General features: G+C 38.1%; 2 protein-coding genes across 5 annotated transcripts in view; both read right to left on the reverse strand.

The window, feature by feature from the left end:
* The window catches only part of LOC124168455 (serine/threonine-protein kinase 24), a 528029-nt gene extending 521253 nt beyond the window's left edge, over positions 1–6776 (reverse strand). Inside the window, exon 1 of one of the 2 annotated variants that reach the window (XM_046546712.1) lies at positions 6058–6776. In XM_046546712.1, coding sequence (XP_046402668.1) covers positions 6058–6072 — 15 coding nt within the window. In that variant the 5' untranslated portion in view covers positions 6073–6776. The remainder of the gene's footprint in view (positions 1–6057) is intronic. The other variant, XM_046546715.1, reaches the window with a different exon arrangement.
* Positions 6777–12542: 5766 nt separating this feature from the next.
* The window catches only part of LOC124168483 (mucin-17), a 60814-nt gene continuing 59112 nt past the window's right edge, over positions 12543–14244 (reverse strand). For all 3 annotated transcript variants that reach the window (XM_046546769.1, XM_046546768.1, XM_046546767.1), the window contains one exon: positions 12543–13804. In XM_046546769.1, the coding sequence (XP_046402725.1) occupies positions 13655–13804 (150 nt within the window). In that variant the 3' untranslated portion in view covers positions 12543–13654. The remainder of the gene's footprint in view (positions 13805–14244) is intronic.

Here is a 14244-nt window from a genome sequence, read left to right on the forward strand (position 1 = left end):
GCCTCATTACCTGACAAAGCCAGAAAATATATGATGCGTCGTAATCTCCATTCCTGCGAACAATATAACCCTTTTACGAGCCGCTTCAAGAGATTAATACCACTAAATTCAACAACGACTTTTGACAACCATCAGTAAATTTCATTGACAAAATTTTAGACGCATTGCAAACATTTAAAGACATATCATAGAGAACTGAAATGAGGAACTCAGAAAATTAATATTCATTTAATTCATAAACGTGACAGCGCAATAGACAAACGTTGACCTGTTAGTTAGTTGTTGTTAGTTATAATACGCTCTCTGCAAAACCTTCTCTGGAAAAATGTATTTCTTCCAATAATATCTTCCAATAACTATCAGTGAAAAGGAAAAGTCTATGATAAACGAACCGGAATAGGATGAGTTTATGTAAACGATTGGCAATATACAGTTCATACAACCACTGAATTAGGTCAAAGGAAGATGAATTAGTCCATGAAACCACAGTCATGCTTCAAAGTGTACAAAAAAATTGTTTCAGCAATAACACAAAGAGAATAAGGGAAAGGTTATTGACAGTTAAACGCTAATTGGAGGACGACTTAATTTTTCGGAAACAAATTCAACCTTTTCATACACAAATGAAAACATCTTAATATTGAACAGTTTGATAACATTTTCATTATCCTTCTCAGACACCTATCTCGCAACATTTTGCTTATTTTTATCAACAAATCGATATTTTTCCATTAAAAATTTCAGAGAGACTACAAACCAAGTAATTACCTCGGCATGAAATTCTTTAACGCGATTCCGTATACATGAGCTCCAAGCCTCAATATAAAGGGCATTTCACTAGTACACCCATTCGAATTCTCATTAGGTTACAGTACGATCGTTTGCGTAAAGAAAGGAACCTAAAATTGATACAGTTCATAGCTCAGTGTGACCACTGAAATATCAACCTGAACTTTCCCCACTTTTCCATGTTATTTTTGCAATTTCCCAGATCATTGCACAGAAGAAATTTTACGGGATTTCATAATTTTGGAAATAAATAGCTCTTAAGAGCGGTAAAATAATACCCTTTTAAAAATGAGGTTCTTCATATAAATATGAACATTGAGTTTTGGAGCATCACTAGATATACCTGTTGAGAATAATACTTTCGAGGGGATCGGGTTGGTGTGGTGGCTCGAGTGTTAGCTTCCCACCCCAAGGGCTCGGGTTCAAATCCCGGTGGGACAGAGAATTTTCAGAGGCTGCCAGATCTTTGCTTGAATGCTGTGTGGAGGACATTTCAAGCGCAACACTCCGTCCAACGTTAAGCCGAGGTCCCCTTGGCGCCTTTCGTTAGGAGTAGACTAATGCTGGCGCCGGGTTTCTCTCCCCCCTTCCTAACCGGCCCTTCCCTCATGGCGCAAATGACTAACGCTGTCGGTCGCCTCCTTCAAATACCAAACAAGTATTTCCACTTTACGAAAATATACCAAGGTATAAGAGGATGAGGAAAAATCATTTCAAATTTATGCAATCGATGAATTTTACTATTTGGGAGCCACCCCAGGCCATCCCACCCCCCACCCCTCCAAATCATTTTCCTAGTTACGCCACTGACTACGACAGTGCCTTCGTTTCTGAAAACTAATGTTTCCAACTGAAAGTAAAGCATCGCAAAGCACAGCGTCCACAAGTGATGTTTAATCCTTAGCAAACAACACCCTAGAATTGGTTGGTAGGGTATTATGAATATACTATTATTTGATAAACTCAGTTCCCAGGAAGTCAACAGTCCAAGTGAGTAGCAACGCGCTCACGAGATTTCGCCGGTCAACACCATACACAACAGAACGAGGAGAAAAAAAAATGTCATCACGTTCGTGTCCAAGCAGGAGGAATCTTACACCAGTAATTCAATACGTTATGCACGGGGAGAGGAGGAAATCCAATTTAAACGCCATTCCGCAAAAAGGTTTCGCGAGCAAAGTCGCCCACACTACATATTTCCTTCCCTGACTTTGCACCTTCGATCGAAAAAGACGGTCTCAAAGATACAGGAACATTGGGAGTACAGCCGCATTTAACGCATTGATAATGTTATCGGATATCATTAAAAGGTAAAGTATGGTTTTTATCAAAGTGGGGTGGATAAGTATCATCATTCGTTTTCACCACAAGTGATTGAAGGTCACAATAAAAAATCGTGGAAGACATGTGATCGGGAAGAAAGGCAAAGAAAGGCCAGGAATGTATTACCTGGGACAAACTATTAAGGATGTTAAAACCACACAAATACGTTAATGCCGGCCTCAGTGGTGGCGGGGTGAACTCCTCGCCTGCCAAACCGAAGGTCGCGGGTTCGTGTCCCGCCCGGGAAGGTTGGCCCTTCCCAGGATATAGTTGTGTGAGATAGCAATTGTTACACGCTCTTTGCCCCCATGTAAAAGGCCTAAAATGAGTTGTTTTCGGGGCAATGAAGATTTTAAAAACATATAAAGCTTACCTCATAGGAGCGCGAGGTGGAGAGCTACGTCACACCAACTTAGGGATTGTTGACTTGTGATCATGATGATAAATAAAAAATTAACTAAAATCCAAACAATTCCAAACCTATTCCTAAAGTTATGACATTTTTGTTACGATGCTATGGAGAAGTAATTCCCAAACATTTCCTTCACAAAAATTGTCATTTTCTCTAACATATTCCTCAAGCAAGAACACATTCAGAGGCCCGTGAAAATTAAGGGTGCCAGAAAAATACGAGAAAAAAATACCTGTCACTTTTCTCCAAAAAATTATAAAACTATGATAAAATACATGCAAATCTTTTCGTGAAGTAAGCGTGTGGGACCCTTATGAAGTAGAACTGATAGCTGAAATCAATAGAGTACAGGTCATAGCGGCCTGAGATCGTGATGAGTTGTTACGATAAAAAGAGCGGCGTTTCCAGTATGCTAGGCGTGTTATAATGGCAATCATAACAGGAGCGCAAAGTATTGGCTGAATTTACTAAGTATATTCTGATAAGATTTTTTCTCAGAAGAAGTGAAAAATATCCTTCCCTTACCGCCGTACAATGGTGGAGGTGATCGCGATACAAAATGAAGGGAATAAATTGCAAAACAGAAAGATTAAAATTTCATTCGAACTATCACGGATAGCAACTGTGTCTCGATTAATTTTTTAAATAAAAAATTATTTGCGTTACTCGCTAGGACGACTGATTGCATTTTATTATTTTTCCATTGCCCTAACCTTGCATAAAGTTACTCTGGGAATTACAAACCGTCGGTAAGTTTTAAGCATGAACGTGCACTTCTATTTTGTTATTATGCGTAAGTAATATCTTTATGACAGTGATGAGATCCTCTTGTATGTTGTATGTCGGTGATTGCTTACCCTTTGCCAAACACCCTAGCGGTGACTCGCAGGGTAGTATGTAGATGCTGATACCCTGTTGTCCTTATTAGGCCACTCGAATAAATGATTCAATATTTTCCATATGAGTAACAATACACTAGGTAGAATAAGCACTGTATATGCTTAATTTTGATGGTATCACGTAATAACGTGCGAAAAACTACTTATGTGCATAAAGAAACACAAAGGATGTTTTCTGTGGAGATGTAGAGTAACCATGTAAAATAGATAGATCACTCCCCCTTACTCATGAATAAAGAAAGGATTTCCGCTGTTTGCGATTAACCACTGAATCGATCGTAAACAAATATTTACCGATGTTTGTTGACATATAATAAAGGGTTTATAAATACATTTATCTTGAAAGTACGTAGAATTACTCAAAACTGCATCAGGCCTTTAAAAAGGACATAGTGACTAAATTGGCGGGTTTTGGTACGCACGCACAAAATTTGCGTAAAAAACATACAGCTTAAGATTTAAGACCGCTTTTCACGGTGCACGTAATTGCACAATCCGCTTTGTGTACGAAGGTGTAGTCAATATTGCGTTGTGTAAATCAGTGAATGCTAGAACGCATGCGAGAATGCATGGACGTGTCATGGCAAAATAGCAGCCCCTGTTCTAATATCGTTTGTTCATTCGCGCAATGGCACGCTATAATGAGAAATTAATGCAGTTCTAACCAGTGCAATTACATGCCGCGTGTAAAACGGCCTTTACATTAGACACTTCCAAATTTTTAAAGGTGTATCCTTGAAAATATATGAAAGGTCGGGGTTAGCATTTAAATTTGACAAAAATAAATCTCAGTACCTCTAGAGAGTATCCTTGCGATTACACTAAAGTCGAAACCGATAGGGTTCAGTGTTCAAATAAATGAAAGAAAAAATTAATATAGTTTAAGCATGTTTCAGTGCCGACGGACAGTCCAAAGGACAAGCCCAGACCTCTACCCCCGAGATTTTCCCGCCTAAATGCTCTTCACTGGACGAATAACTTGGGGACAGGAAAGGTCGACCAAATCGTTAAGTCATCGCTCTCTCATGTAGACGTAACGCGTTCTAAAATTAGGTCAAACGGAGGAGGACCGTACGAAAACACAGGCTGGGACCCCAATATTTGAACGAGAAGAGCACGCATGCCCATAGGATACTCCTCCTTTTTTCTGCGAAGCGAAAGAGATTGAAGCTCAAATCAAAGCAAAGTGAGGTAATACCAAGCGGACCAACATCGAAATAACCCAATCGCTCTCGGTCTGAATTCCCTATTGTACAGAATAATGCAGACATGAGCGAGGAGGCTACCTATTAACAAACATAACCAAGTCCTCACAGATAGAAAACTACAGCAACATCTGCTTGAATTCTATCAGGTGCTGATGCTTCAATCATATAGTGCCGGCCAGGTGGGTGGCGAGGTAAAAACCCAAGCAAGCGGGATAACTCTCCTACCCTAGTAGGTAAACGCGCACAAGAGGTGCCTTATTCAATCAGAACGAAAAATCATGAAAAGGGTAAAAAAAAAACTGATGAGACGTAGTGGGGCATGCCACGATATAATATGCTGTCCAAAACTGTTATCCTAACTCGCTGAAGAAAACTTTCGACGCAAATCTCTAGAAGTTGACACAAACCATGAGGAAGTGAAAATAAAACGTCACGGAGGCGTAAACGAGGAGATGCGGAAATGTGCAGGGCAATTTTACCGGACAGGTGCAATGCGTCATAGCCAATATGGACACGGTAGGCGGTACTACGCATATGACGCACAGGTAACGGAAACGGGGATACAAATATTACAACTTGGAAGTCCAATTTAAACAAAAATATCAACAGGGGAACGGGAAGGCTGTAAAATTCATGAATGTTTGTCACGTCTGCAAGAATGGACGCATCGAGCGGTTTTGAGCGCCCGTGCATCTCGTAGTTTGGCATCACTGAAACGCACAGCTGTTCGCCGTGATGTCCCCACAATGCCACATCGGAATCTTGCTTTAAAAATGAGAAATGTTGAACATGAAGCGTACAAATCTACAGGGGCGTGCTCGAGATCGAAATTCGATGCATATTGACCTTGCTTAACCCTTTACGGTCAACATAACTCCCATTAAGGTACTGCTCGAGTGGCCTGGCGTCCAAAAACAATCCATCAATTCCACAAAAACAAACATGGGTGGAGGTTGCAACGGTGAGAAAAACATAATCCATTTCAACATATCACGGGCAATGCGAGTTCCAATTAGACTACAGACAAGACTTTCAAATCAAATTCCTCACAAACCAACATCATACCAACGACGAAAACGAAAATTGGTACACAATTACAGAAGAAAATCAGTGGTAAACCTTGAAAACTAAGGAAGCTCTCATTAAACGAAGAAAACAAGGTCTGCAAATACCAACATTTCTCTAAAAGAACACTGTGGCTACCAAGGACGAGATTCTACCTAGGCAAAGCAATGAACCGCATAGGTGGGCACTTGTTTCTTGCATTATTGCAGATAAAGTCATGTAAAGATGTCAAAAGTAGAATCTAAAATCTATTTCTAGAGGGATGAATGAAAGGCAGCAAAGGTATCAAATGAGGAATGCTCAGGAGTTGTCTAGAATGCTTGCGTTTGCACAACGAACCCAATTGAAGAAGGGCACATACCTCATTAAACGCCATGGTGAAGTCTAGAAGGCACCTGAGACGAGATGAGGGCTCCGGAAATGCAACGGACGTAAAGAGAGTAGATCTTAGTCCACTAACATCAGTTTACGTGAACACCAGCGGGAATATAAACACTATACGCGCAGGCAACCAAAGCACACCTCTTCCATCACAGCCAGATAAAGGTGACGGCGTCACATAAAACGAGACACTCTTCACTCAAGTCAGGTATAAACGAAAATTAAGTCACACGTAGGCTAGCAAGACGACATTCCTCAGGTGGGCTTATATGTTCAACACTTTCACTGTTCAAGAATCTTGACAAAAAAATCAATACCAAAAATGATTATTTGAACACGTATTCACCAGAGACAACTCGACGTTAAAATTATCCATAACGGTGGCTATTAACCAGGAAATATTAGAAATTTTAACTGCTCCCACTCCTCTTCGCATGCACCACCTCACACGACAGCGCCATGTTGGTTTGATGTCACAAGTGACTTCACAGCTCAGCAGAAGGAATTATAGCTTAAAAAACACAAGACCTATATTTCGGTGGGATGAGATGCAAACACAAGAGTCTGAGAAAAATGTCACCTCACAACTCGAACACAACGTTACAGCTGCTCATTACACACGCAACAACAACACCATTAACAGCACATAAGTTGATTATTTACATAATGTAGCACTTATACTTTTGTAGTTCAACATAATTCCGATAGGAGCTTGTATTGTTGTTACCTATGTCTCAATCGACCGACGAATGAGGGCAGCACTGGCTTAGCGATGCTCATGCCCTCAGTTGATAATGGCGGTAAATTTGGTCCATGAAATTCTGATTCGACATTAATATTGTTCATTTTGGCCTCATAATTGCACTTCAACTTAACAATGAAAAACTTTAAATGGAAAATTATTATTAAATAGTTCCATATTAATGCGTAAATAAATATATGTATGCAATTGCAGAGCTTTTAATACTTATTCTGAAAGGGAATCTACTAACACTATTGATTTATTGTGTATATTTCCTTTGAAAAACTTGATTATTTGTAGATTTCTCTTATATACTGATACTTTAATTTTCTCCAGGGCATTTCTTGCTAGTTTAACCAGAATCTAGCCATTCAACAACACAGAATGTCAGTTATTAAGAGACCATTAAAAATATTACCCTCTAAAATGAGTCTTTCAGTTTCTGAAACCTACCATATATTACAATGAAAACTTGTGACAGCTGGTGATGACTGTGATTTCATTTCTTGAATTCTTTCTTATAGGAATGACTAATGCAGCAATAGCTACCATGGCAGAAATTATGCCATGGGCAGAGAATTCTTATTCCTGTGACTTTCTGATTTTAAAAGTTATTTTTTAAACTACTTTATCTTTACCATTAAAAATTTCCATGCATTATTCTTTTAAATACGATATATTTTCACCAAAAACCCATATTACAGATCAGCAGTGAAAGCACTTTCAAATTCCGAACTTTGAAAATGAACCTTGCTGAATCAAATTCAGGAACTTTTCAATGAAGACCAGCTTGAAAGCATCATAATTAAGCTAGCAATCTCTGAGGGCTGAATATATTGTAAGTAGGTGCTTAACAATTAATCACATAGGTAAATATGAATACTATGAAGACTATCAACAGTTTTCTGCAAAATTAGATTCCATTGTATCTATACTAGCAAACTTGTTGTAAATTATGGCATGGAATATCTGACAGCCAATGATATGCTATTAAAGGAAACCCAAGGTCTTTCAAATCAAGTTTTTTTTGTGAGGAGTAACAAAGTCAATCTTGTTATTTACATCATGAATCTGTTCCATGAAGTCACGCAATGTCAAGATCTTAACTACTCCCAACCATAACATTTCAACTACTCAGTGCAAGCTGCTGAAAGACTGCTATTGGCATGCAGTAAGCTATGTAAGTAACTGAGCTATCAGAGGACCAATCAACTCCCTTAAACCCTTCAAAAATACTTAACACACACTATACTCAACCACGCTATCAATGTATATGGCACATATTTTTGTAGAAGACAACCCAAAATCAAAAGCGATATAGGTGCCTATACTTAATACATATAATAGAACCACAATAATTCAACAGCTGCATCCAATCAGTCCAGATTACAAAAATAGCTCTTGTAGGTATATATTTTATGATTTGAATATTTGGCTCTAAGCCGAGTTTGCAAAACACTACCGCAATACACAATAGTTTGACTGAGGCAGCAGACTCTAGCAAGGTTGAGTGGAGAGCCACTTCACGTGTATTCTGAGAAAATATATACAGCAAACTCCCGATTATCCTGGCTAATGATGGGGAGAGGCGGCATGAATGATCGAAAAACTTGGATAACACAAACTTTCACTTTTATTTCATGCAATTTTCACAATTTATGTAAATCAAATAATGAATTATTATTTACGCACATTATCCATTATTTTCGATAGCTTTCTTTTCCCAGCCGCGATATTTTTAGCGCCAATAAGTGATTCTACTCTCATTCCTACTGCTCCACATAATACCTAGTCTCCGAAAACCATTCATCCGTGGTTGCGAGATTAAGGATTCTGAAAAGAGAATCGTTCAGTGATTTTGCAGGGATGGTGCAAATCCTCTGCGAGACGTCGGTAACTACACTGCCATTGTGTAAACCTAGATATGCATGGATAAACTGCAGCCGGATAATTGGGAGTCCACTGTACATGAATTTTAATATGGTCAATTTTCACCAAACTTTGAGTATTCAAGAATTTTAATTGAGACACCTCTGTGGGTGAAGGGCCAACCCTGCCACTTCAATAGACAGCATGGCATGTGGGGTCACTACCAGATCAGGGTTAAGTACTTTTGATAGCCATACCCAAGTAAAGTGAACCTCGGCACCCTTTCTTAACATCACACTGCTGCAGTGATTGCCTGTTCTACTGCAGCCTGCCAGCATCCTTCTTTCTACCGCATACAAATTTGTGTGGGTTTTGGCACCAATATCTACGAGGTATGTTCAGAAAGTAAGTTCTATTTTGAAGTAAAAAAATAACAAATATTTAAAAGAAATGTATAGAACACAACTGTATTAACTCTATTTTTGACGTAGATCATGTGATTTTCCAGGTATTTGTCATGGCACAAGTTTTTACTCACCCTCTTCGGAAGTAGCTGAGGGCCCCGAGCACAGGGGGCCCCCACAATATCTATCGTGAAGCATATATGAAAGATGTAATAAAAAAGACTTAGATTACTTGGACTAGTTTTTTGCTATTATAAAATTCTACATTTTCATCAGCTGATTTATTTACAACATATTCAAAGTAAAAAGGTCACATAAAAAATAAAGAAAGAGGTGTCAGAAGATATGTAGAAGAGAACCTGATGCTTTTTAGGAAGGGTCATTAGAAAAGACTATTTTAGAGGTCTTTTAGATTTCAGCGCAGTTTCAAGGAAAAAATTCACTAAATACATAATAGGACCACAGTATATTATTAAATTTTAAGGCCGTTTTACACGGTACACGGAATTGCACAATCTGACTGAAAATTGCATCATGTAAAGCGGTGAATTGCTAGAACACATGCGAGAATGCGTGGATGCGAGACGGCAAAATAGCCCGTTCTAATTTCGCTCAAGCATTTGCGCAATTCCGTGCCATTTTAGAGATGAATGCAGCTCTAACCATGCGCAATTCTTTGCCCAAGTGTAAAATGACCTTCATAAGCAGTAAAATTCTCACTTTACATAGTATTTTCTCTTGCAAATTTTCTATTTTTATTAATGTTAATCTAGTATCTTAAGAGTGTCAAAATCCATTTCCATCCATGCAATTTCCTAAATTTTCGGGAGAGGAGCCCTGCAACCCCTGTAAGGAGGGCCCCATGATGAGCCCTGGCTGAGGGCCCGCTATCACCCCAGACTGCCCCTGGGTTACATGTTCTCTTAGCTCTTCATCGCAGTTGCACCAATGACCACCAAGAAAAGACTTCAGATGCAGAAACAAGTGAATTTTGCTTGGAACAAGGCCTGGGGTGGTAACATTCTACGAAAAGAGTATACAAAAACTTGTTCCACGCTATGACAAATACCTGGAAAATCATGGGATCCACATAAAAAATAGTGCAGGTGTATCAGAGGTGTGTGCAATAAATTTCTTTGAAGTATCTCTACGTGCTTTCTTCTAATTTCAAAACGGAACTTATATTCAGAACGTACTTCGTATCATCTCATGAAAAATCTCTTTTCTATGTTGGATGAAGAACATAAGATGACCTCATTCAAAGTGTCAAACGTACTACTTTTTATGAATTAGATGCTCAAAAATGTGGACAACAGCAAACATATAAGATACATGTATTCAGACATTGTTTTTCTTATCTGCATATTAGACACCTGGATGTATTTTATTAGGATTTCATCTGGATGAGTGAGTTCATAAATACTGGCATTTGAAGCTCCTGATTACTAAGGCGATAAATTCTGGCACGTTATTTCATTATTTTATTTTCTATTTAGCTAGGGATTTCGGGAGGGTAAGGAAGGAAAAGGTAGCATTACCGTATTTATCTGAATAGAGTCCCCCTTTTTTTCCAAAAAGGCCTACAGTAAAGGTGAAGTGAAGACTATTCAAACTCATTTTTCAAATTTTTCCCAAAACTGAAGCTTCAAAATTAGGGGGGGGGGGAAATATATTCAGAGGGTTACTATACTCGGTGAAATACGGTAATATAATGTTCATTGGAAGTTGGTAATAGGGTATTGTGCCTGTTTTAATTACACCATTAAAAATGTATTATATCATCGTGAAGTACTAAAATAACAAAAAAAAATATTACAGCATGGCAGGTGTTTCATTAAACAGAATGGGTGAGAGAAGAAGATAACAGATGCTGTACCATGAAGAGAGAGTCAGTCCAGCACTTGCACTTCACAGCCTTCTAAGGTCACCAGCCACCACTAGATTAACAACACGAACTGTGAATAGGGCTGTTAGCACACGTACCTTAAGAGGAGGTTCTGAGTCTGGATGAAAAGAGCAACAATCACTGAGATGCTATCTATATGAAACATATAGAGAGCACTCATTGTTAGATCATATTGGAGACACCCAAGCATAAACTTCATGGTATCCGAATGGGCAGAATTGGAACCATTGGAGATAAGGCAAAGTGCATCAGACCGAGGCAAGTGGATATGCCAACCTGCTAATTTAGAAAACAATTTATTATTACCTGCACGGACATCTAATCCAAAAGTTACATATCCATCGTACCTATTTGAATTCTAACCTACTCTAATATTTAACCAAAGAAATCAAAATGGAAATGAATGAATGATGAAATAAAAATAACTAAAAAGGGGGAAGCAGAAATAGTAGTCAGGGTTGCAGCAAACGCACATGTTTGAGTGAAATCCCAAGGGAGAATGGCTACTTTGCCAACACTTCGGTGTGAGTGCACTTCTTCAAAATAAACTCGCTCATGGCAAAACCGAAATCCGTGCAGGACAGTGGCGGCACAAGAGGTGGGCCCGGGCCCATTCAATTTCTTACTGGTCCACCCAAGCAAGACGGACATATTTCAAAATCCGAGACCACAGTAAAACTTTATTTTGTAAAATTAAAATAAAATGTATACAGTAACAGGCATATGGAGAACCGCTATTAACTTCCTAAACAATTTTCTATTGTCCATATTAATTATTTAAATTTCAGTTCTTCGCTTTCCTCTCAGTGGAATCAATTTTGCTTTTTTCTAGGGAATGAATGAATAAATAATGAAGGAATATCTACTCTGGATAAAGTGATAAGGCCACTGCATAATTTTTTTGTTGCGTGGCATATCAGGAAAGGGTGCCATTTGCATAAGGTCAATAAATAAATGTTTAAACTATATTTTGCCCTAGGAATTTATCCACGTTAACTTGAGGTTTGGCCCACCCATATGACACAGCCTGAGCCACTGCTGGTGCAGGGGCCTCCAATTTTAAGGTGGTCTGACGTCTCACCCACAAATCAGACCAACAGCCACTCCATTCCAGCTGATTCTCACGGAAAAATACATTAATTTGGCATTTGAAGGAGGCAACAGACAGCCAACGCCATTTGCACCATGGGAGAAGTACATACAGGAAGGAAGCATGGAGAAAAACTTAGTGTTGTTCTTATAAAATAGCACCTAAGGGACCAAGACAATTCCATTCAACGGAGTGTTGTTATCTAAGTTCCCACCACACAGCACTCAAACATGGATGGGGAAAACACAGACAATTCTCATAAACCACTAGGATTTGATCCAGGGTCCATGGGTAATAAAGCCACCACTGTAGCCATCACACAAACCCTATCCCAGATTCGAATATTTTAAGTAATCTTCTCATGTGAGCATGAAAACAGTTTCATACCATCAAAAATTTGCATAATTTAGGATGTTATCTCATAGTCTGGTTGATCCTAAATAATTCATAGGCATAATGAAATATTTACTTTAATCACAATCACAAACAAATCAGCTAATTCACAGACTCAAAAAGAAAAGTTAACATAAAAACTGAACTTAAATATAAACCCAGTTCTTACAACAGAATATCTGGCACTATTTGGAAATTTCTGTGTAGCAATATATGCATAGGAGCAAAGCCTTTTGTAAGCAAGCTTTTGTGAGAGGAAAATGTTTAAAAATAGATTTTTAGTATTCTGAAGAGCAGAAAGCGTACGATGACACCAAAATGGAGAGATTAGGAAGTTTACAATGGTTTCATAGAGAAATTATACTACTGACTAAAATCATATTACATTCAGGACTGTTCAATATTTACATAAGCTCAAGTACTGTATACCACATTAAAATTTCTTAATGCAAATAAACTTGAGGAAGCTATCTCCTATACGCAACTTTTGCTCTATTAATGCAGTAAATGCTCATCCATTCAACATACAACATTTATGAGTAATTATTTCTTTCACACAATCTTTTCCTTATTATATTTTGAGAAAATAAGGTTACAATGGTCAAAAGTACCTTTAGAGATTTACACAAATGTAAATGATACTTGGATATAAATGCATCCATAAAAATCCAATCCATCTCTAGAATGGTAACTAAAATGAACATATTCCTCTGATGATAACACTTATAATAAATATTTCAGATATATTTTGAGTTCACAAAATGTCACCACCAGGCTTTCCTAAGTCCAATTGAGCGGTGTAAAACTATAAGATTTTTTTTACAATATAATATTTCCTAACTAATTAGAAAAGTGACAAATAACCAGAGTCTTCCTATATTAGATATAAAAAACTTGTTTTCACATCACTCCTTTCCAAAATACCTCTTTGCACTTGCTTCCATTTGTGTTTCATAATCTCTTTATAAGCACTTTTTAAATAAAACTGTACTGGAGTTTCCTTGAAAGCACCATTGCTTGGGTGCCACACCCAAGCCTTTACACCGGCTCACTACGTGTTGCAATTTTCTATTGCAGTGTCAAAACAAGGAAAATCACCGTTCGAATAGTAAAAAAAAAACAAGTCCCTTAAAAGAGAGCAAAACTGACTCATCCCAAGGGTTTTTCCCCAGGTTATGACTTCTCCCTCTTCTTCACTGTTCGTTTTGAAGCATTTTTACTTAGTATATCCGACACTAAGTCTTTATGATCAAATATCTTCATCACTTGACTCTTTGCTTCCTGCATCTGATCTTTGATCACCTTGCTTCTCTGAAGATTACCCTAAAAGAGAAAAAAACAATCGTAAGTTAAGACCTTTATGATCAATTTGAGAGCAATAATCATTTTTAAAGTCCTATGCATTTCAACATACCCATTGCTTATCTAATTCAATAGCAAGGCTTCAAGGATAATTTGCAATGCTGAGAATACCTTAAATGATTATATGATCTCTCCATCTAATTTCTGACAACAATTTTGCCAGCAAACAGTTTGCCAATCATAATGCATCAGCAAGGAACGAGGGCTAAATGAATGCAGCGAAAATACCGTTATCGGCACTTCAACCTGAAGATACCTGGTGGAATCCTGATGAAACTGTTTTCACCCAAAGACAAACAACGTGGCAAGATCCCGAAAAATGGAGAGATCATCTAATCAAGGACGCCAGGGAAGACTACAAGATGACATACCTTAAATGATTTCAGCCAAACATTTACCGT

This window comes from Ischnura elegans, chromosome 11 (genome assembly GCF_921293095.1).
Source record: "Ischnura elegans chromosome 11, ioIscEleg1.1, whole genome shotgun sequence".
NCBI classification, from domain to species: domain Eukaryota; kingdom Metazoa; phylum Arthropoda; class Insecta; order Odonata; family Coenagrionidae; genus Ischnura; species Ischnura elegans.